At 39.0% G+C, this 25,240-nt stretch overlaps 3 protein-coding genes across 13 annotated transcripts in view; 1 reads left to right on the forward strand and 2 right to left on the reverse strand.

The window, feature by feature from the left end:
- LOC102957945 (zinc finger protein 345) overlaps positions 1 to 1,070 on the reverse strand; it is a 28,089-nt gene extending 27,019 nt beyond the window's left edge. Inside the window, exon 1 of the mRNA XM_015544119.2 lies at positions 842 to 1,070. The gene's annotated coding sequence lies outside the window, so the exon portion shown is untranslated. The remainder of the gene's footprint in view (positions 1 to 841) is intronic.
- LOC102957648 (zinc finger protein 383-like) overlaps positions 1 to 1,967 on the reverse strand; it is a 51,592-nt gene extending 49,625 nt beyond the window's left edge. Inside the window, exons 1-2 of one of the 5 annotated variants that reach the window (XM_042968973.1) lie at positions 1,784 to 1,967; positions 842 to 916 (exon numbers count right to left, since the gene is read on the reverse strand). In XM_042968973.1, coding sequence (XP_042824907.1) covers positions 842 to 874 — 33 coding nt within the window. In that variant the 5' untranslated portion in view covers positions 875 to 916; positions 1,784 to 1,967. Of the gene's footprint in view, positions 1 to 841; positions 917 to 1,186; positions 1,209 to 1,396; positions 1,463 to 1,578; positions 1,648 to 1,723 lie in introns of those variants that run through there. The other 4 variants (XM_042968972.1, XM_042968971.1, XM_042968974.1 and 1 more) reach the window with 4 other exon arrangements.
- A 627-nt stretch (positions 1,968 to 2,594) lies between these two features.
- ZNF790 (zinc finger protein 790) overlaps positions 2,595 to 25,240 on the forward strand; it is a 30,673-nt gene continuing 8,027 nt past the window's right edge. For 3 of the 7 annotated variants that reach the window (XM_007096864.3, XM_007096863.3, XM_007096862.3), the window contains exons 1-4: positions 9,366 to 9,830; positions 18,501 to 18,578; positions 19,600 to 19,726; positions 20,023 to 20,118. In XM_007096864.3, the coding sequence (XP_007096926.1) occupies positions 18,570 to 18,578; positions 19,600 to 19,726; positions 20,023 to 20,118 (232 nt within the window). In that variant the 5' untranslated portion in view covers positions 9,366 to 9,830; positions 18,501 to 18,569. Of the gene's footprint in view, positions 2,745 to 9,365; positions 9,831 to 10,226; positions 10,660 to 11,365; positions 11,419 to 18,500; positions 18,579 to 19,599; positions 19,727 to 20,022; positions 20,119 to 25,240 lie in introns of those variants that run through there. The other 4 variants (XM_042968963.1, XM_042968964.1, XM_015544103.2 and 1 more) reach the window with 4 other exon arrangements.

Genomic DNA, 25,240 nt, shown 5'->3' on the forward strand with positions numbered 1-25,240 from the left:
TTTTATTAAAAAAAACACAAAAGAATGTCTACTCATACAAAGAGAGAAAACAGACATAAACTAAACCTATATGATTTTGGAATGCATACATAGGTACTAAAATTCTAATGTAAGGCAAAGAAAACATCACAGTGGTTATCACCAGAGGAGCACAGTTATTTGTGATTGTGGAGGGGTACATCAGAGGTTTCTTTAGAGATAGTTGTATTTTATTTCTTAGGTACTCCCTACATGAGTCTTTACAATTATATATTAAACAATACAAATAAGTAGGATATGCTATTTCTGTATCTAATTTAAGAGCAAAAAAAATAAGCCAGAGGCATTCAAAAAAAAATACGCACTTCTAAAAATGTTTCAAATATTAAATCATGTGGGAAAAAACTTAAATTTAATTTTATGTAAAAAATGTAGGCCATAATGGTAAATGCTGAATGAATTCAATTTTTAAAAATCACATTTTATATATGTACATAAAACACAGTGGGGAGAAAATACAAAAAAGTAAGCATTGATTTTTAACTGGGAATGGACATTTTCTTCAAAAGATGTACTTCTGAAATTGTTTAAAATAATCATATTTTACTTTTACAAGTAGGAGGAAACAGTATTTTTTTTTTAAGACAGAATAAAGGAAAATTAAAACCATTTGACAACTTAGTAAGAGAAAATCAGGTGTGTGAGGGGTTAGGGTGTGCAGTCACTCACATTTTATCAAAGGGGAAATTCCAGGGATCAAGTCACCTGATGGACAAGAATTTTCAAGAGGAGGAAAGCAAGTCAAGTCCTGACAAAGAAAAGGGGATTCCAGGGAAAAAGGGGAAACAACACAACAAACTACCTTGCAGGAGCCTTGTGGATTTTCAACAGCCATTCTTTCCTCCACTCTGGAAGCGTCTGTGCAAGCAAAGCAGAGCTGGGGAAAAAGAAAGAAGTCAGGAAACACCAGGCTCTTCTGGGAGTCCAGGTCAACCAACCACCCGTCACCTATACATGTAGGTCAGGCAAGGCTAGGGTGCCTGTTCAACACCAGCATCAAGACAAGAGCAGGGTGACTGTAGTTCTGGGCAGAATCTGTCCCTGAGCTCACAGAGGTCTCCTGGGAACAGAGCGCTGGAGTCACAAAGGCACACAAAGGCGCCCCACAACTACAGTGCTATACGGACACATATTCCCACAAACTCACTCACGCCACGAGGACACAGGCACCCCAAACCTAAACACAACTGGCTGCACATGGTCACACGAGCATACACACTGCAGGAACAGACACAGTCACAATCGCAGTCATAGGCACCCCACACTCTCACATTCCGACTGCCACACTTCATGGGGACACAGTGACAATAACGAATTCACACGCACCCTACACTAATAATATCACAAATACACACACCTTGGGTAAACACAATCACCGATCTCACAGTTAAGGCATCCCATACCCACAGTTCAGCAAATGGTCATAAACACACACACACACACACACACACACACACACACACACACACACGAAGACACCCAGTTTTACAAACGCGGTCAAAGAACGCTACACGCGCAAACACCCGGTCACACAATTACCTCATTACACATGAACAATCATAACCGCAAATCAAGCCCCCCTTCCCCGCCCTCACAGTTCCGTACACGCTCACATTGGCACACAGTCACATTCAGACACACACCCTCCTCACAATCTCCCCCTCTCAGTTGGCTCCCCACACACCCTGCACAGGCCAGAGGTTCCAGACACGCCGGCCCAATCCCGGGCTCCGGGCCACCTCACCTACGCCTCCTTCGGTACAGGTAGTACCTCTCTACTCTACTTGGAACAAGTCGAACGCAGGAGCTCGCGCAGCGCCCTGGGGCCGTTTGCTCCAACCCGCCAGAAGATCCCGCCCACTGCTCAGGAGAAGGTCCAGTTCTCGCGGGAGGGAGCACTGAGCCTAGAGGCCTCTGGGAGATGTAGTACAGAATGCGACAGGTTTCTGGAAAGCTGTCGCCTGGATATATCCCAATTTCCCCGAGGCGTGGAGCCCGGACCTAGCCAAAACTGGGCCTTCCCGCTGAGCCGCGCTCCGGGGGCTTCCGCGAGCGTCAGCTAAGGACTCCGTCCACCAAACTGTAGACAGGCTCCTGTGAGCACTCCTGTTGACCATGGCTGGTCCTTGATCTGCAGACCCTAGTTCAGCAAGAATCCCCCTGCCCTTGATACTTAACCACGCTCCTCTTAGTAATCATTTATCCACTGACTCCCTCACGCGGTGCATTGGATATAAATCCCTGCTATGTTATATACTGACTTGAGTTCAATCTCTCTCTCTCTATTGCAACAATCTTTCATAAAGTCTTCCTTATCTGTTTAACTTGTCTGGTGCAATTTTTCGTTGACACAGCCCTCAGAGCGGCCCTCTCCAGCTTTGGTAGTTCACCTGTAACATACTGGGTCCTACAGGCATCCTTCTCAGGCATCCTGGGAATCCCAGTCCTGGCCTTTGCCAATGGCCAGATGGACCAGGCCAAGCTGCCTAAGCTGCCTCCTCTAGAAGCTGGCCACACTTAAGTGCCCTGATGGTGCTCAGAATTCTGCTTTGCCCTGAGTACCAAGATGTTCTTGAGGCAGACTGCTTCGGAACTTGTCAGGGAGCCAGGAGAACGAACCCGAATGTGGACGGGAGCATCTGTGACCAAACCAGCCTGGGGAGTTTGAAAGGGAGAAATCTTCAAGCCCAGTTATGTATTTGAAGGTAGGCAAAGAAAGTGTGAGACAGCGGTGAGATTACATGTGTGACTGGTTGGAGGAGGATAGTTGAGTGTAAGAGAAACTGCATGTGAGTAAAATTGGTGAGTGTGAACAGAATGGTGGGATCAAGACTATGTGTGACTTCGTGAGGCTAGAGGGTCATATCATGGGCGTGTGTGGTTGGAATAATTGTGTGCATGTGGTGGGGCAAGATTGTGTGTGGGTCTGTGGGTAAGTGTATGAGTATTTGTGTGATCCCTAAATGTGGGTCATCTCAGCATGGGTGGCTGAGATGGTGGAGGAATCTGAATCCTGCAAGCCTCATTTCCTGTTCAAACTAATAATAAGGGCATGTCTTCCTGGAGTTTCCATTTTAAGAGGGAAAAGCTACATAATTTATATAATAAATAACTTGCAGCATTCTTATATAAACACTTAAGATTCCAAACATTTGTTCTGGAACAGAATAACAAATCAGTATGACATTTTAAACAAGGTACATTTTGCTATAGGGGTACCTGTTTTGTCCACAATCTTGCCCCCAGACATTTACTCTTCTCTGTTCTTTGGGAGTCATTGGTAGAGTAAACACTCAGAGACGTGATTGTTCAATTCAAACAGGAGCATCAGCCACAACTTAAAGATGTTCAGATGGGGGCGCCTAGGTGGCTCAGTGGGTTAAGCGTCTGACTCTTGATTTCAGCTCAGGTCATGATCTCATGGTTCATGAGATCAAGCCCTATGTCTTGCTCTATGCTGACAGCATGGAACCTGCTTGGGATTCTCTCTCTGCCTTTATCTCTCTCTCAAAATATATCAATAAACATAAAAAAATAATTGATGTTCAGAGGAATCTGTACAGCAATGTGATGCTGGAGAACTAGAGCAACACAGCCATATTAGGCGTGGATAGCTCTCTGTATAATTCAATTTCTGAAAGTAAAGTGCTGTCTCTTTTCCATTTCTGAAATACTTAGAACCTTTACACGGCATAGTAGATTCAGCTTTGAGATGCAAGCTTCAGATATTCTCAACCCTCTGCTATATCATTGTATATGCTCAACCTTTAAGGTAAAATGTTACTTCTTTCATTCCTCTTTATATGGCAACGTCCTGAAAGGCCCAGGCTCAGTCTGAGTTTGGGGATGGTACTTGAATTAAAGTCTTAGGTCATTTTCCTATATATGGACTATCATATCACCAAACTGAATGAAATCTTTAAGTTGGAACAAGAAGAGAGGCCATGGGTGGTGAATAGAGGAAAGGTAAAGGAGGTTTTGTACAAGAGAGTGAGTGGAATAAGGCAGAACGCAGATGTTCAGTGAGAGAGCTGACGGCCCTGAAATGTTTTTCAGGATTTCCTTCATAGGCCTTACTCTCCTTGAGTTTCAGTTGACATGAACCCTTCTGTCCTCATTGTTCCTCTATCAGTGCCCTCTTTTATTTAAGTAATCCTAGAGGACCATATTCTGTTCATTTTGAGAGTCTACATATGCACTCAGCCCTTCATAAATCTGCAGTCGTTCGAAACTATTATTGTTGCACACTGCAGTTTCTTTTTATTACATTCTGCTTTCTATCTTTCCATTGCTAAAAGCTTCAGGGTTGTATTTTACATCTGCATTTCACAGTCCTATTTCAGCAACCTTCATCACCTCTCAAAGTTACTAGCTTAGGAACTTAGTAACTTTCCTCCTGGCTCTCCTTTCTGTCAACTTTTTTTTTTTTCACAATTGTTTTTATTTTATTTTTATTTTTTTAATGTTTTTTATTTTTGAAAGAGGGAGAGAGTGAGCATGAGCAGGGGGAGGGGCTGAGAAAGAGGGAGACACAGAATCTGAAACAGGCTCCGGGCTCTGAGCTATCATCACGGAGCCCCACATGGGGCTTGAACCCACAAACCATGAGATTATGACCTGAGCTGAAGTCAGACTCCTAAGCGACTGATCAACCCAGGTGCCCCATTTCACAGTTGTTTTTAAAGGAATCATCTCATTGATCTTAAAAATGTAAACAAGGTTATAGTGAAAAAAAAAAGAAGTCTCCCTTTCACTATTTCTCTTCTCTACATGTATCTACTGTGGCTAGTTTCTTATGTAAACTACTTTGAGTAATTCTATGACTATACCAACATATCTATGTATATAAGGCCCCTTATCTTTATTTTTCACAAATTTTAATATAAAGCATCTTATTTTTTACTATTATTTCTTAGGAGACATCCCATATTAATACATATTCCTTGTTCTTATGGTGGCATAGTATTTTGTGGTGGGGGAAATGTCATACTTTCATACCATATTCATGAATTTTTAGGATGTTTTCAGGTTTCTACAATTCTAGAATGAATATCTTTATATATTCAGCTTTGCACAGATGTGCAGGCATCTTTGTAATAAATTCCTCTAAGAAGTGCTGGGTCAGAGGCATTGTATAAATATTTGCAATCCACATAAGATGAATCACTTTCCATTCCCACCAAAAAACTTATGAAAGTTCATGTTTCCTGTTCTTGTCAAACACTGTATTTTTGATTTAACAGCTCAATTGACCTATTGAGCCTTTATATGTGCCAGGTTATATTCTAGGAAAGCATCAGTGAAAAAAAATGGCCAAAATTTCCTTTCCTCAAGGAGTTTATATTCTAGTCAGGGAAAGTGGTCAATGAACATGCAAATGAAATATATAGTATTCCAGATAAGAGTAAGCTCTAAAGAGAAAAATAAAGCTTGGAAATGGGATAGCAAGTGCCAAGGGAATTGCAATTTTATGTTTTTTTAAAAAAATTTTTTTAACGTTTATTTATTATTGAGAGACACAGAGACATAGAGCATGAGCAGGGGAGAGGGAGAGAGACAGAGAGACACAGAATCTGAAGTAGGCTCCAGGCTCCGAGCTGTCAGCACAGAGCCCAACACAGGGCTCAAACTCCCAAACTGTGAGATCATGACCTGAGCCGAAGCTGGTCGCCTAACCAACTGAGCCACCCAGGTGCCCCTGTGTTGTTGTTTTTTTTTTAAGTTTTATTTATTTAGGTAATCTCTACACCCAATGCGGGGCTCAAACTCACAACCCCAAGATCAAGAGTTGTGTGCTCTTCTGACTGAGCCAGCCAGGAACCCTGGGAATTGTCCTTTTAAATAGAATAGTTAGGAGAAGCCTAAAAAGAAAATATTTGAGCAAAACCAAAAAGAAGCAGCAGTGGCATTTAAAGGTATTTAGACAAAGCGAATTATAAACAGAGAAAACACCAAAATAGAAATGCCATAGGTTGGCTACAAGCCTGGTATATTCAAAAGCAGCAAGTTGGTCACAGTGACAAAGTGAAGAATAGTAGATGAGAAGAAGGAGCTAATGAGGGGACCAATTATGGAAGGTCTTAGAGAGCATTGTAAGAACTTTGCTTATTTTTCTCAGTGAGATGTGAAGGCAATGTTGGTTCTGCACAGAGGAGTGACATGATCTGACTTGCATTTAAAAGAGATCACTTGCGGGTGGGGGTGGGGGTACCAGGGTGGCTCAGTCATTAAGTGTCTGACTCTTAATTTTGGCTCAGGTGATGATCTCACGGTTCATGAGTTCAAGTCTCGCATCAGACTCTTCACTGACAATGAGCAGCCTGCTTGGGATTCTCTCTCTTTCCTTCTCTCTCTGCCCCTCCTGAGCTCTCTCTCAAAATAAATTGATAAGCTTAAAAAATAAAAATAAAATAAAAGAGATCACTCGGTGCATGGCTGACTCAGTCAGAAAACTGTGCAACTCTTGATCTTGGGGTAGTGAGTTCAAGCCCCACATGGGGTATAGAGATTACTTAAATAACTAAAACTTTAAAAACAGAGAGAGAGACCAGGGTGCTGATTAGAGAATACAGTGTAGGGGGACCAAAAAAAAAAAAAAAAAAAAAAAAAGGAAGCAGGGAAACTAGCTAATGAGCTGTTGGAATAATCCAGGTAAGAGATGATGGTAACTTGGTCTCGGGTGATTGCACTGGTAGTCATGAGAGGAGTTGGATTCCAGATATATTTTGAAGATAGAGCTGAAAGAATCAGGTAACAGATTTGATGTTGGAAATGAAAGATAAGAACCTAGGCTCATGCGAGTATTTCAGCTTGAGTAACTGAAAACCAGAATTGTTATTTACTGAAATAAAACTATGGAATGAGCAAATTTTAAGGGATAGATGAAGAATTTTGTCTTTGCTCTCCTAAACCACTGAGACAGTCCATGTTAAAGAGAAACATTTATTTGTTGTCAGTATCTAGATGTCATTTATAACAGTAAGAGGATGACGGGTGCCTGGGTGGCTCAGTCTGTTAAACCTCTGACTCCTGATATCGGCTCGGGTCACGATCTCATGGTTCATGAGTGCGAGCCCCAACATCGGGCTCTCTGCTGTCGGTGCAGAGCCAGCTTCAGATGCTCTGTCTCCCTCTGTCTCTGCCTTCCCCACTCACACGTATGTGCACGTGCGCGCTCTCTCTCAAAAATAAATTAAAAAAAAATAATAGTGGGAGGATGAGAATTCTAAGGAAATCTATTAGGGTAAGAATAAACATAGTAACAGATTGCAGTGGGTTAAATTGTGGCCCCCAGAGATATGTCCATATCCTAACCCCAAGACATGTGAATGTGACCTTACTTAGTAAAAGTAGTTTTCTTTTCAGGCATAATTAAGAATCTCTAGGTGCGTTCATTCTAGATAATCTGGGTGTGACCTAAATCCAATGACAAGTGTCTTTATAATAGAAGATGAAAAGACATACAAGAGAAGGCCATGTGAAGACAGAGTATAGATTGAAGTTACACGGCAACAAGCTAAGGATACCTGAGTCTAGTTAGGATTTTTTTTTTAATCTCTTGGGAACATCTTGATTTTTTTTTTCCTTGTATTTTCATATGCCTTTTAATTTTTGTTGTTGTTGAAAGCCAGACATTTTGTGTAGGACACTGGTGTGCAGAAAAGTCTTAGCATAGCAGACCTGCGAATTCTTATCCCTGGAAATGTCTGCTTGCACAGTTGGCCCTTGGCTTGCACCTAGAACTTAGATTTCCAGAGGGGATTCACACTATCCTATTTGACAAAAATGGCTCACTATGCCTGTTTGTGTAAATCATATAATTTGTTAAATATCTGCTTTCCTTCTGAAATTCTGGTATGTGCCTGGCAGAGGCTCCCTATGTGACCAGCACACAATAAAAACTCTAGGTACTGAGTCTCTAGTGAACTTCCATGGTTGGCAACATTTCACATGTGTTGTCAAAACTTGTTGCAGGGGAAATTAATGTCCTCTTTGATTTCACTTGGAAAGGATCCTTGGAAACATGTGCTGGTTTTTCCTGGACTTTGTTCCATGCACCTTTTCTCTGCTAGTTTCCCTTTGTATTGTTTCACTGTGAGTTCCTCTAGTGAATCATTCAACCTTGGACAGAGTGTTGATCTTGGGGTCCCATGACACAACAGTAACGAGGAAAATAATTTTCATCCTGAGTGGGCATACATTTTCTTCTGCAAAGTCTTTAGTGTAGAGTTTTGAGTTAATTCAGTTAGGATTTTAAGAACTAAGCAAGATAAATTCATACAATATGATATGTGCTTATGTAAATTTTAAAGATAGATAACTGACAAGCCAAGATATTTGTGGGGTCCCCTGATTCAATGGGAGCCACCAAATGTGGGGTGACAAGATCTGGTAGAAGCTGACAATGGGGATGGTGAAAGAATTCATCCAAGGCAGAACAAAGGAGATAGAAGTTTATCAAATATACCGCAAGAAAGCAGTGGGCACAAAGGCAAAGCAGAGACTGTCTGCAGTGTGTCCTGGTGTAAGTAACCCATTGGTCAACTGGGGCTTATGGATATTTTGAGGTGGGTCACCTAAAGAGCATGTTTATGTTCTGCCAGGGGGTTACTACGGGCCCTTCTACCTTACTCAGGTTTCCATTGTTAAAGTTAATTGCCCAAAAGCAGCCTTCACAATATTATTACCCCACCAGTCAGGCAGGATAGTTAGTGATCAGCTGGAGACTGGTGATCAGAAATATTATATGCATAGGCTGTTTCTTCTTGAGATACCAAATATACTCTTCATTACTATGGAGTTACACTGAACATACACATTCTATGCACTTGTCTTCAGGTCTTTCCTATTTCACAATAAAAATATTTTAAAGGCAATTATTTTTAAAGGTTGAATTTGAAAGTACTGAAAAAAGTCACTCCATCAGAAAGTTTAGACATACTGTCCATCTACATAATGAGCACAGAGAAAGGGAAGCAAATTTTAAAAGGCAGCAAGTATTAACTTCAGGGAAAAAAAGGCTAAGACATGAACAACATTTACAAAATACTAATGTAAGCTTGAATATTAATTTAAACCAAACTCTCTAAGGGTAACTGGAGGATGGGAATAAGGTATTTGAGGATGTAAGGGATACTACACCTCATTAAAGCAGCAGCTCCCATGACTTCGCAGATAGGGGACCCTCCTGGGGCCGGGCCCCTTCATCCTACCCCCAGGTCGAGCCTTGTGGGATAAGAGATATCCACCACACCTGGCCAATGCTCAGACGGAGATAGTAAGGACTCGCTGGTCACCGGACCATTCTGTCACACCATATCTATCAGATGCCCAGATAAAGAACTCAACCTGCAAAGAATTACATCCTTCCTCTGAGCGCTGAACTACGTTTCCCAGGGGCCATCGCGTCCAAAGCTACTTCCGGTGAAAGGTCGCGTTGGTTTATTGTCCAGGTTTCCAGACTGGAGCATCCATTTGTGGGGAAGCAGCGTGGAGGCCTGGGTTGAGTCTTGCATTCTAAACGCGGCCTGGAACTAATAGAAGCTCCTGGCCACGGATGTAAACAACTGTGAAGGCGATGGTTTTTGCCCAGGGAAAGGATGTGGGCCCGGGGCCAAGGCCTGTGAATTGAGATCGTGAGATCTCTGAAAGGCTGTCCATGCTCTGACTGCATTTTCCAATGTCCATCATAGCCGAAGCAGCTTCCTGTCCGCACACTGGCCCTTTCAGGACCATAAGAAGGCTTGCGCCCGAGTCCCTACGGAACATTTTTGAAGGGACCGCAGGGTCAGGTAAGTCTAAGATCCGGAAGCGGAATGACCCTGGGGAGTGCAGTGAGGGCTTAATATTTTTGGAGTCTCAGGCCTTGCTAGCAAGCAAGGGGGGTTGGGAAGGCAGACGGTAGGGAGCTGTATTTGTGTGTGTCAGCTTCCGCGCCAGCGATCTCGATGGGATCTGTGGGTGCCTGTGTGAAATTGGTACGAGATCGGGATATGGGTAATCGCTCAGGAGCGGTAGGGGTGGGGTGTGTGTGTGTGTGTGTGTGTGTGTGTGTGTGTGTGTGTGTGTGTGTGTTTGCGTTTGCATGGGCACGATGGTGACGGGAGCTGTACGTGATAGTAATGACGTATTTACTAAATACGTATTTACACATATATTTAGGTGTGACTGTGCATGTATATGATTGTGACTACATCACTCTGTGCGTAACCATGTGTGTAAGTGTAGTAACAGCAGCGGTGGAGCCAGAAACAGACTATTGTGTTTAGTAACAGTCATTCGTAAATGTGTGGAGAGCAGTTTCTGTGGTGGCCGTTAGGTGGATTGGGTAGGGTAGTGTAGAATGAGGGGAAAGTAATAGGAGACAGTGTAGAGAACACATTCCAAGAGTTTCTCTGTAAATATGAGCAGAGAAATGGAGCAGCAGCTGATGGGGGCAGAGGCCGGGAAATAACGCCTCAGTATGCTGGTGGTAATGAGCCACGAGGGAGGGAAAAAGTTTTAAGGGCAAGTAAGAATGAGTGAGCCAAGCCCAAGAATAAAGCAGGGTAGTGTAGTGTTGCAGAGAATGAGCCATGAGCTCACGTTTTCAAAAAACAAGGGGAAATACCTTGAGATGTGGTGAGTTACATGTAATCGCAAGGCATGAAATTCCAACTTGGAGATTTTCTGGAGGAGGGAGAAAGGTCTGAAAGTAATAAAAGCAAGGAGGATACCTGCCCTGCTTTCATACCCAGTAGCAAGAGTCTGGGGGTGGGGTGGGGCGGGGGGGAAGGGGATGTTGAAAGCCTTCAGAGTCCTCTGGGGAGAGCCAGGTTTCCCTTAGACCCAAAGGTGAAGGGAATATTCAAAGTGGTTGGAGATAAAAGAGGAGTTTGTTATTAATGAATTATGAGTTCCAGAGAGCTACTAGAAAGTGTCAAGAGTTAGAGAGGGATGAGAAGAGGGGACATTCAGCCAGTGGGGAGTGCACTGTCTGAAAAGAGAGATTATCAGGGAATCTAGGGCTTCTTATGATGGACACAGGGACAACATGGACACAGGGGATATTGGTGCTTATTCTGCTTGGATTCAAGACTGTTGGACAGGAAGTGATGGGGTAGAAAGAGGTGGATTTTTGAGTATCCCTCAGAAAGAGGGGAGCCAAGGATAGAAGCTTTAAAGATGGTTGGGGTAGGTAGAGTAATGCCCCTGCATAGGGTATAATCCCTGGAACCTGTGAATATTTTGCTTTACAAAGCAACGAAATTAAGTTAAGAACCTTGAAATGAGGGAGTTGTCCTAAGTTATCCAATTAGGCCTAATCTAATCAAATGGATTCTTAAAGTCAATAAACCTTTCGGATCAGAGGGAGATATGATAAAAGAAGAATGGTCAGAGGTATGCGAAATTGCTGACTAAAGGCAGGGAGCCAATGCCAGTGGCCTCTAGAATCTGGAAAACATAAGGAAATAAATAATTCTCCCTTAGAGCCTCCAGAAAGGAACACAGCCCTGCTGACACCTTAATTTTAGCCTGGTGAGAACCATGTCTGACTTGTACCTAACTGCCCAACTAACTGTAAGATAATAAATTTGTATTGTTTTAAGCCACTATGTTTATGATAATTTGTTACTCAGAAAACTCATATAATGGTATAGCGTCTTAGCCTTTAGTGCTGTGGAGGAGTCTTGAGCCCTATGACATGAAGGTAACTCAGTCCTTATTGATAAAGTTGAGGAATTCAGGTAAAGCACATAGGCCCTCTCTTCACATGTAATTTCCAGTTTTGCTGCATTGTGATTTCTTTTAAGTTTTTAAAAAATATTTATTTTGAAGGAGAGAGCAAGTGAGCAGAAGAGGGGCAGAAAAAGAGGGAGAGAATCCTAAGCAGGCCCCACACTCAGCTTGAAGCCCAATGTGGGCTGAATCTCACCATTGTGAGATCATGACCTGAACTGAAATCAAGAACTAGATGCTTAACCAACTGAGCCACCCAGGCGCCCTTGCATTGTGCTATTTTTTAACTTTGAAATTTAATGAACTTTTCTTTGTGATCTAATATATGGCCAGTCTGTAGTTACTTACTTGTTTTCCACTTTATTTGTCTTTGATTGATTAAAATGTATTAAAATACTCTATGAATGAAATTTTATCTTATATAACCTGTAACTTCTGCTTTAAGTTGCTTCTGTGAGTTGATATATGAGATATTCATATTTATTTTTATCATGAATTTTAGGCTTTCGTATTTTAGAATGCCCAAGATCATGGCCCCTGCTTATTATTTTTTATTTGCATATGCCTTTTCTATATTTCTCCATAATTTGTACAATGAACTTAAAAAAAATTTTTTTTAATGTTTATTTATTTTTGAGAGTGCACATGAGCACAGGAGGGCAGAGAGAGAGGGAGAATCTGAAGCAGGCTCTAGGCTCTGAGCTGTCAGCACAGAGCCCAATGCAGGACTCAAACTCACAAACTGCGAGATCATGACCTGAGCCGAAGCTGGATGCTTAACTGACTGAGCCACCCAGGTGCCCCTGTAAAATGAACTTTTTATTCAAGTTTATCATATATAGTCAAGTGTATACATGATAATACAATCAAAACTGTACAGCTTAAGTGAATTACCACAAAGGGAACACCCATAAAATAAAAGCTCAGATGAAGAAGTAAAACATTACCTGCACCCCAGAAATCTCGCTTGTGCTTCTGTTCAGTCAGGAGCTCCCCAAAGTAACCACCATATATTGTCTGTTTTTTAACTTACATATATGTAGAATCATACAGTATGTAACCTTTTTTGTTGGCTTCCTTTGTTCAACATTTTGTCTGTGAGATTCATCCATATTGTGTGTTCACCTTGCTAGGTGCATGTTCCAGTGCATGAATACACCAACTGTATTTGTCTGTTCAATAATTGTCATAGTATTGATGCACATATGTTTTGTTTCATGAATAATGATGCTAGGAGCATGCTTACACTTGTCATTTTGGGTTCATATGTATCCATTCTTTTGAGTCTATTTCTAGGAGAAAAATTGCTGGGTCATAGTGTAAGCGAATCTGTTTAAGCAGATAATCTCAGTTTTCCAAAATAACTGAACTCATCAACAGCGTGTGCAAGTTCCAACTGCTCCCCTTTCTCATTAACACATAGTATTGTCAGACTATAAAATTTTTGTCAGTACGGTGGCTATATACTGGCATTGCAGTGCGGTTTTATTAGACTAATGAAGTTGAATGCTTTTGTTTTAATGTCCATGGACCATTTGGATATCTTGGGGAATGCTTGTTCATGTCCTTTGCCTTTCCTTTTGGGGAGCTGTTCAAATTTGGGGGAGCTTGTCTGTCCTTTTATTGTTGATTCGAGCAAGTTCTTTATTTAGCTTGAATGTGAATCCTTTGTCAGCCATTGTATTGCAAATATCCTCTAATCCATGGTTTGATTTTCACTAGTTCTTTTCTGATGAACAGAAATTGCTTTTTAAAATGTAGTTTTATTTAAAAAATAAATAAATACAAATCAAGAAGTAAATTGTAGTTTTATTTATTATCTTTCCCTTTGTGGTTTGTACTCTCTGTACCCTATTTAAGAAATCTTTCCTGGGGCACCTGGGTGGCTCAGTCGGTTAAGTGTCTGACTTCGGCTCAGGTCAGGATCTCACAGTTTGTGAGTTTGAGCCCTGCGTCATGCTCTGTGCTGACAGCTCAGAGCCTGGAACCTGCTTCAGATTCTGTGTCTCTTTCTGTCTCTGCCCTCCCCTGCTCATGGGCACTCTCTCTCTCTCTCGAAAATAAAATGCACATTAAAAAAAAAAGAAATCTTTGCCTATCCCAGAGGCATGAAGATATTTGTATCTTCTATATTAATATCTTTCACATTTAGGTGTACAAACCTTCTAGAATTGATTTTTGTGTATGTTGTAAGGTAAAGATCAATTCATTTCCCCCTTATAGATATTCAATTGACTTGGCATCATTTGTTGAAAAGTCTATCTTTCCTCCCTGATAAACTCTGCTCTGAAATCTACCTTGTCTCGTATTAATGTAACCACTCTAGCATCCTTTTGATTATGATTTCCATGGTATATCTTTTGCCATCCTTTTACTTTTAACCTTTTTATACCATTATATTGCAGATAAACTGACATCTTGAAAATAATCAGCCTTTCATCTCATAAATGTGATAAATTCCTCCATTCATTTAGATGTTCTGCAATTTCACTCTATTGTTTGTAGTAATTGATGCAGAGGCCGTGTACTTATTTTGTTAAATTTATAAGTATTTGAAAATTTTGTTGCTATTGTAAAAGCTGTTATTAAAAAAAATTTTTTTTTAATGTTTATTTATTTGTTTTTGAAGGAAAGAGAGAGCGTGAGTGGGTGAGAGGCAGAGAGAGAGGGAGACAGAATCTAAGGCAGGCTCTAGGCTCTGAGCTGTCAGCACAGAGTCCGACGTGGGGTTTGAACCCATGAGCAATAAGATCATGGCCTGAGCCGAAGTCAGACGCTCAACCGACTGAGCCACCCAGGTGCCCCAAAAACTGTCATTTTAAATCTAACTTTTAATTTCCTAATTTTTGCTTGTAAGTTGAAATGTAGTTGACATTTTACTCTCTCTGACTTCATGTTTTTATTCTTAAATATTTCTGTATTTCTACTAATGACTTGGCTGCTTTAAATGAAATCCTTTCTCTCTCAGTTATTATAAATGAGGCAATCAGTGAACTTGTCTCTTTTCCATTTTGTAAGCTTTATCCCTATATTAGTTATTGCTGTAAAACATACTACCCTAAAAATCAATAAAACTGTATTATCTTAACACCATTTTTGCAGATCAGGAACTTCGAAGTGGCTTAGCGTGGAGTCTCTGGCTTAGTGTCTCACAAAGTTGCAGCCAAACTCTTGGCCAGGCCACAGTCATCTGAAAGCATGACCGAGGCTGGAGGATCACTTTCTAAGATGATTCCCTCACTTGGCTATTGGCAAAAGACCTCAGTTCCTCTCCATGTGGACCTCTGTAAGGCTGCTATAGTGTCCTTGTGACATGTCATACAGCTTTCCCCAGAGCAGAAAGACAGCAAGAGTATGTACGGTAGAAGCCATAATGTCCTTTTTGACCTATCCTCCTCCATCGTTCCCACAATATCTTCTTGGTACATAAATCTGCTCTATTCAATGCAGGAGGCAACTACACAGTGTTAATACCAAGTAGTAGATAACCTTTGGGGACCATTCAGCATACTGGTACCATAATCTCCATCTTATTTTTTAATTTAGCTTTGCTCTTAAATGTGTTCGGCAGTAATGCCGAATATGTCCTCCAGTAATTTAGAAAGCACTCCTGGGAACAATATTCCCTAAGTTCGTGCAGCATAAAACTTTTTATATCCTTTATACTTGAAGGACAGCTTGGCTGCATATAAAATCTTTGACTCTGGGGGCCCCTGGGTGACTCTGGAGGCACCTGGGTGGCTCAGTTGGTTAAACGTCCGTTTTTTTTGCCTTGGGTCATGATCTCACAGCTCCATGATCACGCAACTCCTGGGTTCTGGCCCCCTGTGGGCTCTGTGCTGAGAGCTTGGAGCCTGGAGCCTGCTTCGGATTCTCTCTCTCTCTCTCTCTCTCTCTCTCTCTCTCTCTCTGCCACTCCCGACTTGCACTCTGCCTCTCTCAAAAATAAATATACATTAAAAAAATTTTTTTTTAATTCTTTGATTCTATCATTTATTTTCCCACAAGTATACTGGAGAGACTAACCTCACTATTTGGGGAGCTGAATTTAGTGGAGAAGTCTAATGACAACTGAATTTCCTTTTTCTCATGGGTAACTTGATATTTTTATCTTGATTTCCCATGGGTTTTAGCCTAATTTATTAAGAAATGTTTATTAAGAAATTTTATTAAGACTCAAAATGAACATTTTGAGTCCTTTCTCTCTGCATATGGGGTGTCTTTTCATTATGTATATTCATGCTTTGTTTCAGGAAATTATTTTTTAATGTTAAAAATGTAGTTTTTAATATTTGTTCTCTTCCTTGATTTGGATTTCATCTGTAGGGATCTGCTTAGTTACAGGTTGGATTGTCTCTGACTTTCATTGTTTTCTTCCAATAATTGTTATCTCTTTCTTTGTTTCATTTTGTTCCATTCACTAATTTCTGTATTCTTTGTCCATGCTACACTTTCTATATTTGTCATACCTTGTGCTTCTTGTAGTTTATTCTTTGTTCCTAAAGTCGTTTTGCCTGTGTTCTCTTTCATACTTGAATTCTACTAACTCTTGTATATAGTCTATTCATCATTTCTTCCCCATTCCTGAGATCATTGTAACATTTGTGCATGTAGTCTTGCCTCAGAGCTGTGATTGTATCATCAAATATTTTTTTACTCATAGTGGAATGTTAGGTAATACTTCTAATATTCTCTGATGTTTTTTTAGGCAGTTTTCTTTATACTAATGGGAATTCTGGCATTCATTTCAAACTTATATCTAACAATATCTTTGGACACAGTACTTCTAATTTTGTGTGTGTGTTTGTTTGTTGGAATGTGATAGATTACCTCAGAATAGCTGTCACTGGTGCTTTCCCCTGAAAAGGTAGTTTTTAGGTTCTTCTGCTCAAGAGTTCCCTCCTCTGTTACTGTAGAAGACAATTTCTTTAAAATGTGGTTCCTCTGAACAACCAGGTTTTCTTTGTTGTTCAGAATGTAACCTGGTTCAGGAGGACTCCTACTATCAGTTCTGAGTTCCCCAGTGCCTTCTCTGCTGCAATTAAAGAATACGGCCAATGCCCCAACTTATTTGATGAGGCCAGTACTACCCAGATACCAAAACTAGGCAAAGCATATCTCATAAGAATGAGTTTAAAAATCCTCAACAAAATACTTGCAAACCAAATCCAGCAACCTATAAATGCACTTATACAATATGACCAAGTGGAATATATCCCAGCGTTGTCTGAACATCCAAAAATCAATTAATGTGATACATTATATAAATAGAATAAAACCCAAAAACTACAGGGTCATTTTAATAGATACAGAAAAAACATTTGACAAAAGCCAGTACCTTTTCATTATAAAAATACTCTATAAACTGGGAATTAAAGGGAATTTCCTTGACTTGATATAGGGCACCTACAAAAATTCCATACTTAGTAGTGAGTATCTGAATGTTTTCCCCCTAAGATCAGGAATAAGAAAAAGAATGGCTGCTTTTGCCACTTTTATTCAATATTGTAGAGATTTTACAGGGCAGTTAGACAAGAAAAAAGAAATAAAAAGCATCTATATTGGGAAAGAAATAAAACTCTCTATTTACACATGACATGATTTTTTAAATATAGAAAATCTTAAGGAATCCATATACAGAAAAACCATGAGAACTAATAAAGGAGCTTAGAAAAGTTTTAGGATACAAAGGACGCCTGGGTGGCTCAGCTGGTTAAGCATTCAACTCCTGATTTCGGCTCAGGTCGTGATATCACAGTTTCGAGATTGAGGGTCAGGCTCTGTGCTGGTTGCTGAGCCTGTTTAAGATTCTCTTTTTACCTTAGGGGCGCCTGGGTGGCTCAGTCGGTTAAGCATCCGCCTTCAGCTGGGTCATGATCTCGCAGTTTGTGAGTTCAAGCCCCACGTGGGACTCTGTGCTGACAGCTCAGAGCCTGGAGCCTGCTTCAGATTCTATGTCTCCCTCGCTCTCTGCCCCTCCCCTACTCATGCTCTGTCTCTCAATAATAAATAAACGTTAAAAAATTAAAAAAAAAAAAAATTCACTCTTTCTGTCTTCCTCTGCCCCTCCCCTGCCCCTGGGGTAAAAAAAAGGTTTTGGATACAAGATCAATAGATAAAAATCAAGTGTATATTTATAAACTTGCAATGAAGAATCCAAAAATGAAATTAAGAAAATAGTTCCATTCACAATAGCATCAAAAAGCGTAAAATGTTTAGAAATAAATTTAATTGGTGAAGTGTAAATCTCATAGTCTGAAAACCATAAAACAGGTATTCAAACAAAAACTTGTACATGAAAGTTCATAGCAGCATATTTATAATAGTCAAAAGGTGGAAACAGCCCAAATGTCCATTAACAGATGAATGGGTAAAGAAAATGTGATCTAGGTCATACAATGGAATATTATTCAGCCACAGAAAGGAATGAAATACTGATACATGCTACAACTTGGATGAACCTTGAAAGCATTATGCTAAATGAAAGACACTAGTTATAGTAAGTTCACATATTATAAGATTCCATTCATATGAAAGTCCAGAATAATCTACAGAGACAAAAAGTAGATTAGTGGTTACTTAGGACTGAGAGAGAGGAGAAGAGAGAATGAGGACTTGGATTTTGGTTTGGGCCAGGATTTCTGCAGACTCCCTCTGACCTTTCTTCAGGGAAGAAAATGGAACTCTTAGTCCATTTGAAAGCTCTGAGGAAAACCTGACCTCTCACGATTCCTTCCCTCTAGCTCTGCTTTCTCAAGACTGTGCTTCACCAAGAGAGGAATCTAGAAGACTGAGTCTTAGAATTTTAAGTCATGGCCCATGTGAGTTGGAATTGCCTCTTTCCAAAAATTATAACCATTTATATCAAATCATATGAGCATTTTTATTTCTTATCCTTAAACTGCTTACTTAAGTCACTATTCAGTGTGGTAAGTGATAGCTGGGAAACAGTCCACTGCCTTCCCTAGGTGTCCCTCTTCTGTCCAACATGGCATTCAGCACCTCCTGCATCCTAATACTTTGACAGAGCACTGAAGGAGGAGAAATATTTTGCCTTAAAGGAAATAGTAGAGACTTTCTTTTCAAATCCGTGGCTTGACAAAGTGGAACTGAGTGGCTAAACAGGATACACTACATGAAAGCTTTTATTTACTCTGTAGAATGGGATATATCGATTATTAAAGGTGAGAGTTGGTAATGGTTGGTATTCATTTTAGTATGTGGCACTTTATCATGGCTTTTAAATAGAGGGTATGATGGAAGGTTAATAAGTTCAGAGAGATCAGGGATCTTGCCAGGAAATCAATGAGAGATTAATATTAATAAGACATGTGCTGATTGTCACTACTTAGCCTAGAGCCCAGAGATTTTATACATTCCCACAGAAAATGGTATTCTCCACAGAAAATGATACTCAGTTAGGGAGTGTATCTCTTCCAAGAATCCTTTCAATTTCAGCTAATAGAAAATTCAACTAAAAATAGCCTAAGGAGGAAGGGAAACTTTTGGCACATAATAAATCTGGAGTTAGTCATTTAAGCCTGGTGTGGCATCCCTGTGGTATCAACAAAGAACTCATGATTCTGGACTGTCATCCTGTTGTCTGCTATTTGTCACGGAAAGGTCATAAGGATGTTGTGACTGAACAACAGGAGGTTTTAAGAACATATAGGCATTCAGCTTCCATGTCATTTCCCCCCGTCCCCCATACTACAGGCAGCCAACTTCAGTTTTTTGCTCAGTGAGTGTCCCACTTCCTACAGTGCCCTTTTTCATTTGTGTCCCTTCTACCTAAAAGATTTCTTTTAATTTCACCATTGATGCTTGGGTTTGTTGTTTCAGCAGTTGATGATGTTCAGGGATATAGCTGTAGACTTCTCTCAAGAGGAGTGGGAGTGCCTGGACTTGGAACAGAGACATTTGTACAGAGATGTGATGTTGGAGAACTACAGCAACATGATCTCACTGGGTAAGATTCACAAACTGACCCCAGAACTTTCTGCTTTCTACATTGTGAATTTTTAAATTGTCTTTCAAGTGTCTAGGGGAATGTCTGACTTCTTTCTGGAAAAATGGCTTACACTCTGTAAATTTGGTTCTAGTGATCCTCAGTGGGAACATCCACCCTCTCCATCCTTTGGAAATACTTTATGCTTTTTTCTTGCTCTTCCTATAAGTGTTTTTCTTCCTTCATAACTAAGGGACTAGATGCAAACTTTGAAACCTCTACCATTTGGTCATTTCTTGTTTCTTATCTCTAATCAGGACTTTGCATTTATCAGCCAGATGTGTTCTGTTTACTGGAGAAGGGAAAAGAGCCCTGGATATTTTTACAGGATGAGACAAGAGGACATTGCCCAGGTGAGTGATGGTTGAGCCAGCACAGGAACACCATCATTGCAGCTAAGAGCCCAGATGTTTATTGAGGCAGCACCATCTCCGAAATATTGGTCTCAGGTTTCTTCCTCAGGGAATAAAAACCCATGGACAAAAGCCTGAGACCTAGAGCCAAAAGTAACCTTTTCAGAATGAATTTCCAAATGACCCTTCTCTTCACCTCCAAATTCCACTCCCAATTCAGTCCTCTTCATTTTCTTTTCCTCATATTATAAAAAGGTGTCATTCTTTTTCTCCAGTAGTCAATTTATTAATGCTTTGAGTTTCTTTCTCTCTTTTTTTTTCATTTAGATATTTGTAAATGTCTTCATTTAGATATTTGTAAATTTCTAAAAAAAATTTTTTTTTTAATTTTCCCTACTCAATCTTGTATTTTTCTTACTCTGCCTAAATTCTCCTTGGTTCTGTATTTCTTGCACTCATTAATTCATTCTTTTAACTAACATCTATTAATTTTCCAATTTCATTTTAGGATAAGAAAGGTTAAAGAGTATATAATCTTTTAAGAAATTTGTATTTTTTTTTGACTGGAATATGTCCATAAATTTAAGCAAAATAGGCTCTAAATTAAGAGAAGATGTAATAGGCTGCTTAGTTGAAAATCAGGAATGTAGGGGAAAATGGCTTCTAGCTATAGTGAATAGGAAGTGGCAGAAGAGAGGTTAAGGCTAATGGAGGACAACAAAGAGAATGCAATGTCATAAAAGTCCTAGCAGTCAAGAGGAAACAAGGGGTATATTTGGCAAGTTGAGGTTAATTAATGAATTTTCTATTATGAGCAAGACTCAGATTGAAATAACATACTCTTGGAGCTTCTTTTTTATTTGAAATACCGAGGAAAGAAAATAAATTTTATTTCCTTACTAGACTCATGTTTGTAAATTCCAGAAACTATGTTTTGTGTTTTAAAATTGTTCTTTTTCTGAACTATTGATATTGCAACAACTTGAATGAATCTCAAGGACATTGTGCTGAATGAAAAATGCCAACTCCAAAGGTCACATGCCAAACGAATCCATTTATAGAACGTTCTGGAAATCACTAAATTATAACCATTGAAAACATATTAGTGGTTGCTAGTGGTTAGGGATGAGCATGGGAGAGTGATGGTGGTGATTATGGCTATAAAGAGGGAGCACAAGAGGTAAAATCGGTGTAGTAATGGTCTTGGTCTGTGTCTTGATTGTGGTGGTGTTTACAGGAATCCACATATGTGATGAAATGATATAACTATACATATGCGTTGTGCCAATATCAGTTTCATGGTTTTGATATTGTGCTTTATGTAAGATGTATTTGTTGGACAAAACTGGGTAAAGGGTACTGTTGCAACTTCTTGTGAACTTATAATTACAGTTGACCCTTAAACAACTCAGGGTGTTTCGGGGCACCGACCCTTGCACTGTCAGAAATTCATGTATAAATTTTGACTTTCCAAAAACTTAACTACTAGCAGCTTACTGTTGACTGGAAGTCTTACCAATAGCATAAATTAACACATACTTTATATGTTACATGTGTTATATAATGCTTCCTTAAAGTAAGCTAGAGAAAAGAATATGTTATTAAGAAAATCATATGCAAGAAAAATTAATTTACAGTACTGGAAAAAAATCTACATATAAGTGGATCCATGCAGTTTAAACCTGCATTGTTCAAGGGTCAACCATATTTCAAAATAAAAGCTTTTGTAACATATTCTGGTCCCTAAGATCTATGCAATTTTATTTTATATTTTTATTTCCTAAACACTGTTATGTGCTTTTAAAATTCTGGTTAAATTATAAAATTTTCCATACTATAAATGTAAAATTTTCACATACTATAAATGTACTATTATATATTAAGGTTATTCTGTATTTCTTATTACTAAAGTTATAATTCTTAGTACACATCAATTATTCATGGGTTTTTTTCCACATTGGATGATGGTTGTGTCTCAGATATGAAATTCCTTGGCCAAAGGATTTAAAGTTAGAATACAATGTGCCCAATTAATTTAAGATAGTTAATTTATTTGTCATTAAAAAAGTTACTTTAAATCATAGAAAATTATGTGAATACCTTAAACTATATTTATTTACAACCCATAACCATTTACCCGTGTTTCATTATAGGGCCAGGGCATGCTCTCCCTAATTGGAGTTCTGCCTATTCTCATATTAACCACACTAGTAATTCATTCTCCTAATTTTTTGGTTTCTGTTTTGAATAAGAATTTAGTTAATCTTACTGTGGAATCTTTTCCCCCAGTCTTTATAATTGACTCCAAGCTACTAAAATAAAATTTGTAGCCTTCTTAAATGAGTTTTTTTAGAGTATTCACTTAGTTTTCATAAAAAACAATCTTTCTTTCATATTTCTTTATATAATGATACTAACATATACAAGTTAAAATGTCAAAAACAGTTGGTATAAACAGGTTTGGAAACAAATAGCAGATTCATGGTAAACACATGGGTATCTGGGACGTAGCTATGACTTGAATGTATTTCTATATTGTGGAAATTAATACTTATGTTTTCAGAAGGATCAGAGGGCATTGGTTCACATGAAGGTCAGGGATGGTATCAGTTTCAACGTAGTCTCACTACAAATGAGCTATTTTTATTTTTTTTAATGTTTATTTATTTTTGAGACAGGCAGAGTGCAAGCAGGGGGAGGGGCAGAGAGAGAGGGAGACACACAATCTGAAGCAGGCTTCAGGCTCTGAGCTGTTGGCACAGAGCCCGATGTGGGACTCAAACTCACTAACTCTGAGATCATGACCTAAGCCAAAGATGGATGCTCAGCTGACTGAGCCACCCTGGTGCCCCCAAGTGAGTTATTTTTAAGTAGAGACTTCTAATAGTTTAATAGTTTAAAGGCTATTGGTTTCTAGGGAGGATGGATATTTCTTGTTTACTGAATTACTGGTTGTATTTATTTGATAAATGTCTGCTGTGTGCTTGATCTATCCTTACCATTTGTTGGCTTAATATTTTGTATTTTTGGTGTGAGTGGGCATTCACATAAAAGAAACACTAATACACTAATACCCAGTTAGGGTGGCCAGAAGAATATTTATCTTTATTTTCTTTAAGACTTTAGTTTTATTTTGGTCCCAAAATTTTTGCTTTACAACTTAAGATAAAACTGAAAAATAAGAAGCTGCATATATTTGAAATCTGCAGTTTGGTCTGTTCTGACATTATGTTATGTACATGAAATAATCACCATAATCAAGAAAAATATACTTCAGTTACTGCCAGATTTTCCTTGCGCCCCTTTGCCATTCATTCCCCTTTCTACTCCCATCTTTGCGAGATCACTACCTGCTTTTTGTAACTAGATTAGTTTATATGCTCTAGAGTGTTACATAAATTGCTATACAATGTATATTTTCTTCCTTTTTGCTAGCCTTGTGTCTTTTGCTAGCATGATTTTGAAATTCATCTGTGTGGTTGCATGTATCAATAGTTTATTTGTTATTTCTCTGTAGTGTTCCATGTATGGCTATACTTTATTCATTCATTCACCTGTTCATGAAATTTGTTCTGAAAATTCTCAGCCATTATCTTTTCAAATATTGCTACTTCTCCCATTCTTCCTCTCTTCTCCCTTTAAGCTTCCATTTACATTTACATTTAATCTTCTAACTGAATCTGTCATAATGCTTCTGTTAGGACTTTTCCAACCTTTTTCTCTTGGAGTTTTTCTTTTGACTTGTATTGGTTTCTTTTTCTTTCTTTCTTTCTTTTTTTTTTTTTTTTTTATTTGTATTGGTTTCTTGTTCTCTGCTAAAATGATTAATTTTGTTTTTAGCTTTTTGAGCATAGTTACTTTTAAACCCTGTCTCATAACTCCAATATCTAGAGTGCTTTTAGGTGTATTTCTACTATTGTTTCTGTGGTCTGTTTACATTCATATTGTCTGGTTACTTATTTAATTTTGTGCCAGACAGTGTTTTCAAAATGGTAAAACTAATGCCCAGGATACCTTCCTTTATAGAGGATTTCTATTTGCTTCTCTCAAGTACCTGAAGGCATTAACATTTTGGTTGCTATCTTAATCCATCACCCTCCTTAGATAGTTTGAAACTGAACTATAGTTCCTGTGTAGGTCTGCCTCTGTTTTACTCAAGTTTCTTATTTCTAGCCTTTCAGTTATAACAGCATGAGGAATGCAGACAGACCCTGGATACTAATCTCTGCCACCTTAGCCCTGAGATGTCATAAATTCTATCAGTCTCTAAGCCAAATGCTAGTGCCAATACAATCTGAATAGTAAAAATTGGCTGAGCCTTTTCAGTATATCAAATAATGTCATAATATTTTCTTATTTTGTTCATCTAAAATATTTTACCAGTAAGTTTGACAACACATAGAGATTTGGTTAGAGATGTTTGTTTTCTTGTATAAGTTTTAAAGTTTTTTTTGCCATTGATGTCTTTAATTTACTGGTAGTTTTTGTTTGTTTATAGTATAAAGAAGAGTTATAATTTTTTCCCCACACAGTTATAGTGAAACACCACTTGTGGAATAATCTTATTCCTTCTGTCATAATCTTAAGTTTCTGCATTGTTTCTGAGTCCTTGATTGTCTTCCACTGGGTTATATATAGAGATACTATTTGACCAGAAATATGTAAAAATTCTTGACACGGCTGAGAACCTACTCATGGGTGGTTTTTTTTTTTTTTTTCTTTTTAATATAAATTAGAAGTGATTCTAGTAGGCACTATTTTATTTTTTCCAGCTATGTTCACTTGTTTAGTTCAGGCTCAGGATAAGCAGCAAGTTAGGTTTCACCAAGAAGAGATGTATAAAGAGTCATAATTAAGGACCTGGAATGTAAATGGAAGTGAGAAAAATCGGAGGGTGATATAGAGTAAAAATGTAGTAGGATCATTATTTCTAACTTTCATGTTTGTGCTGTGTTTGGGGTGTCCCATAGCTTGTTTATTAAATTAAGAATATGCAGATCGTGACCTGCTTAATGAGGAGGCACAAGCCACCCACACAGGGTTGGCAGGTAGCTCCCTCAGCATCCAAGCTTCTACTTTGGAGAAGTGAAAATGCTGGAGTCATTGTGATTGAAGGCACAGG

Source organism: Panthera tigris, chromosome E2, assembly GCF_018350195.1.
Source record: "Panthera tigris isolate Pti1 chromosome E2, P.tigris_Pti1_mat1.1, whole genome shotgun sequence".
In the NCBI taxonomy this organism is placed as follows: domain Eukaryota; kingdom Metazoa; phylum Chordata; class Mammalia; order Carnivora; family Felidae; genus Panthera; species Panthera tigris.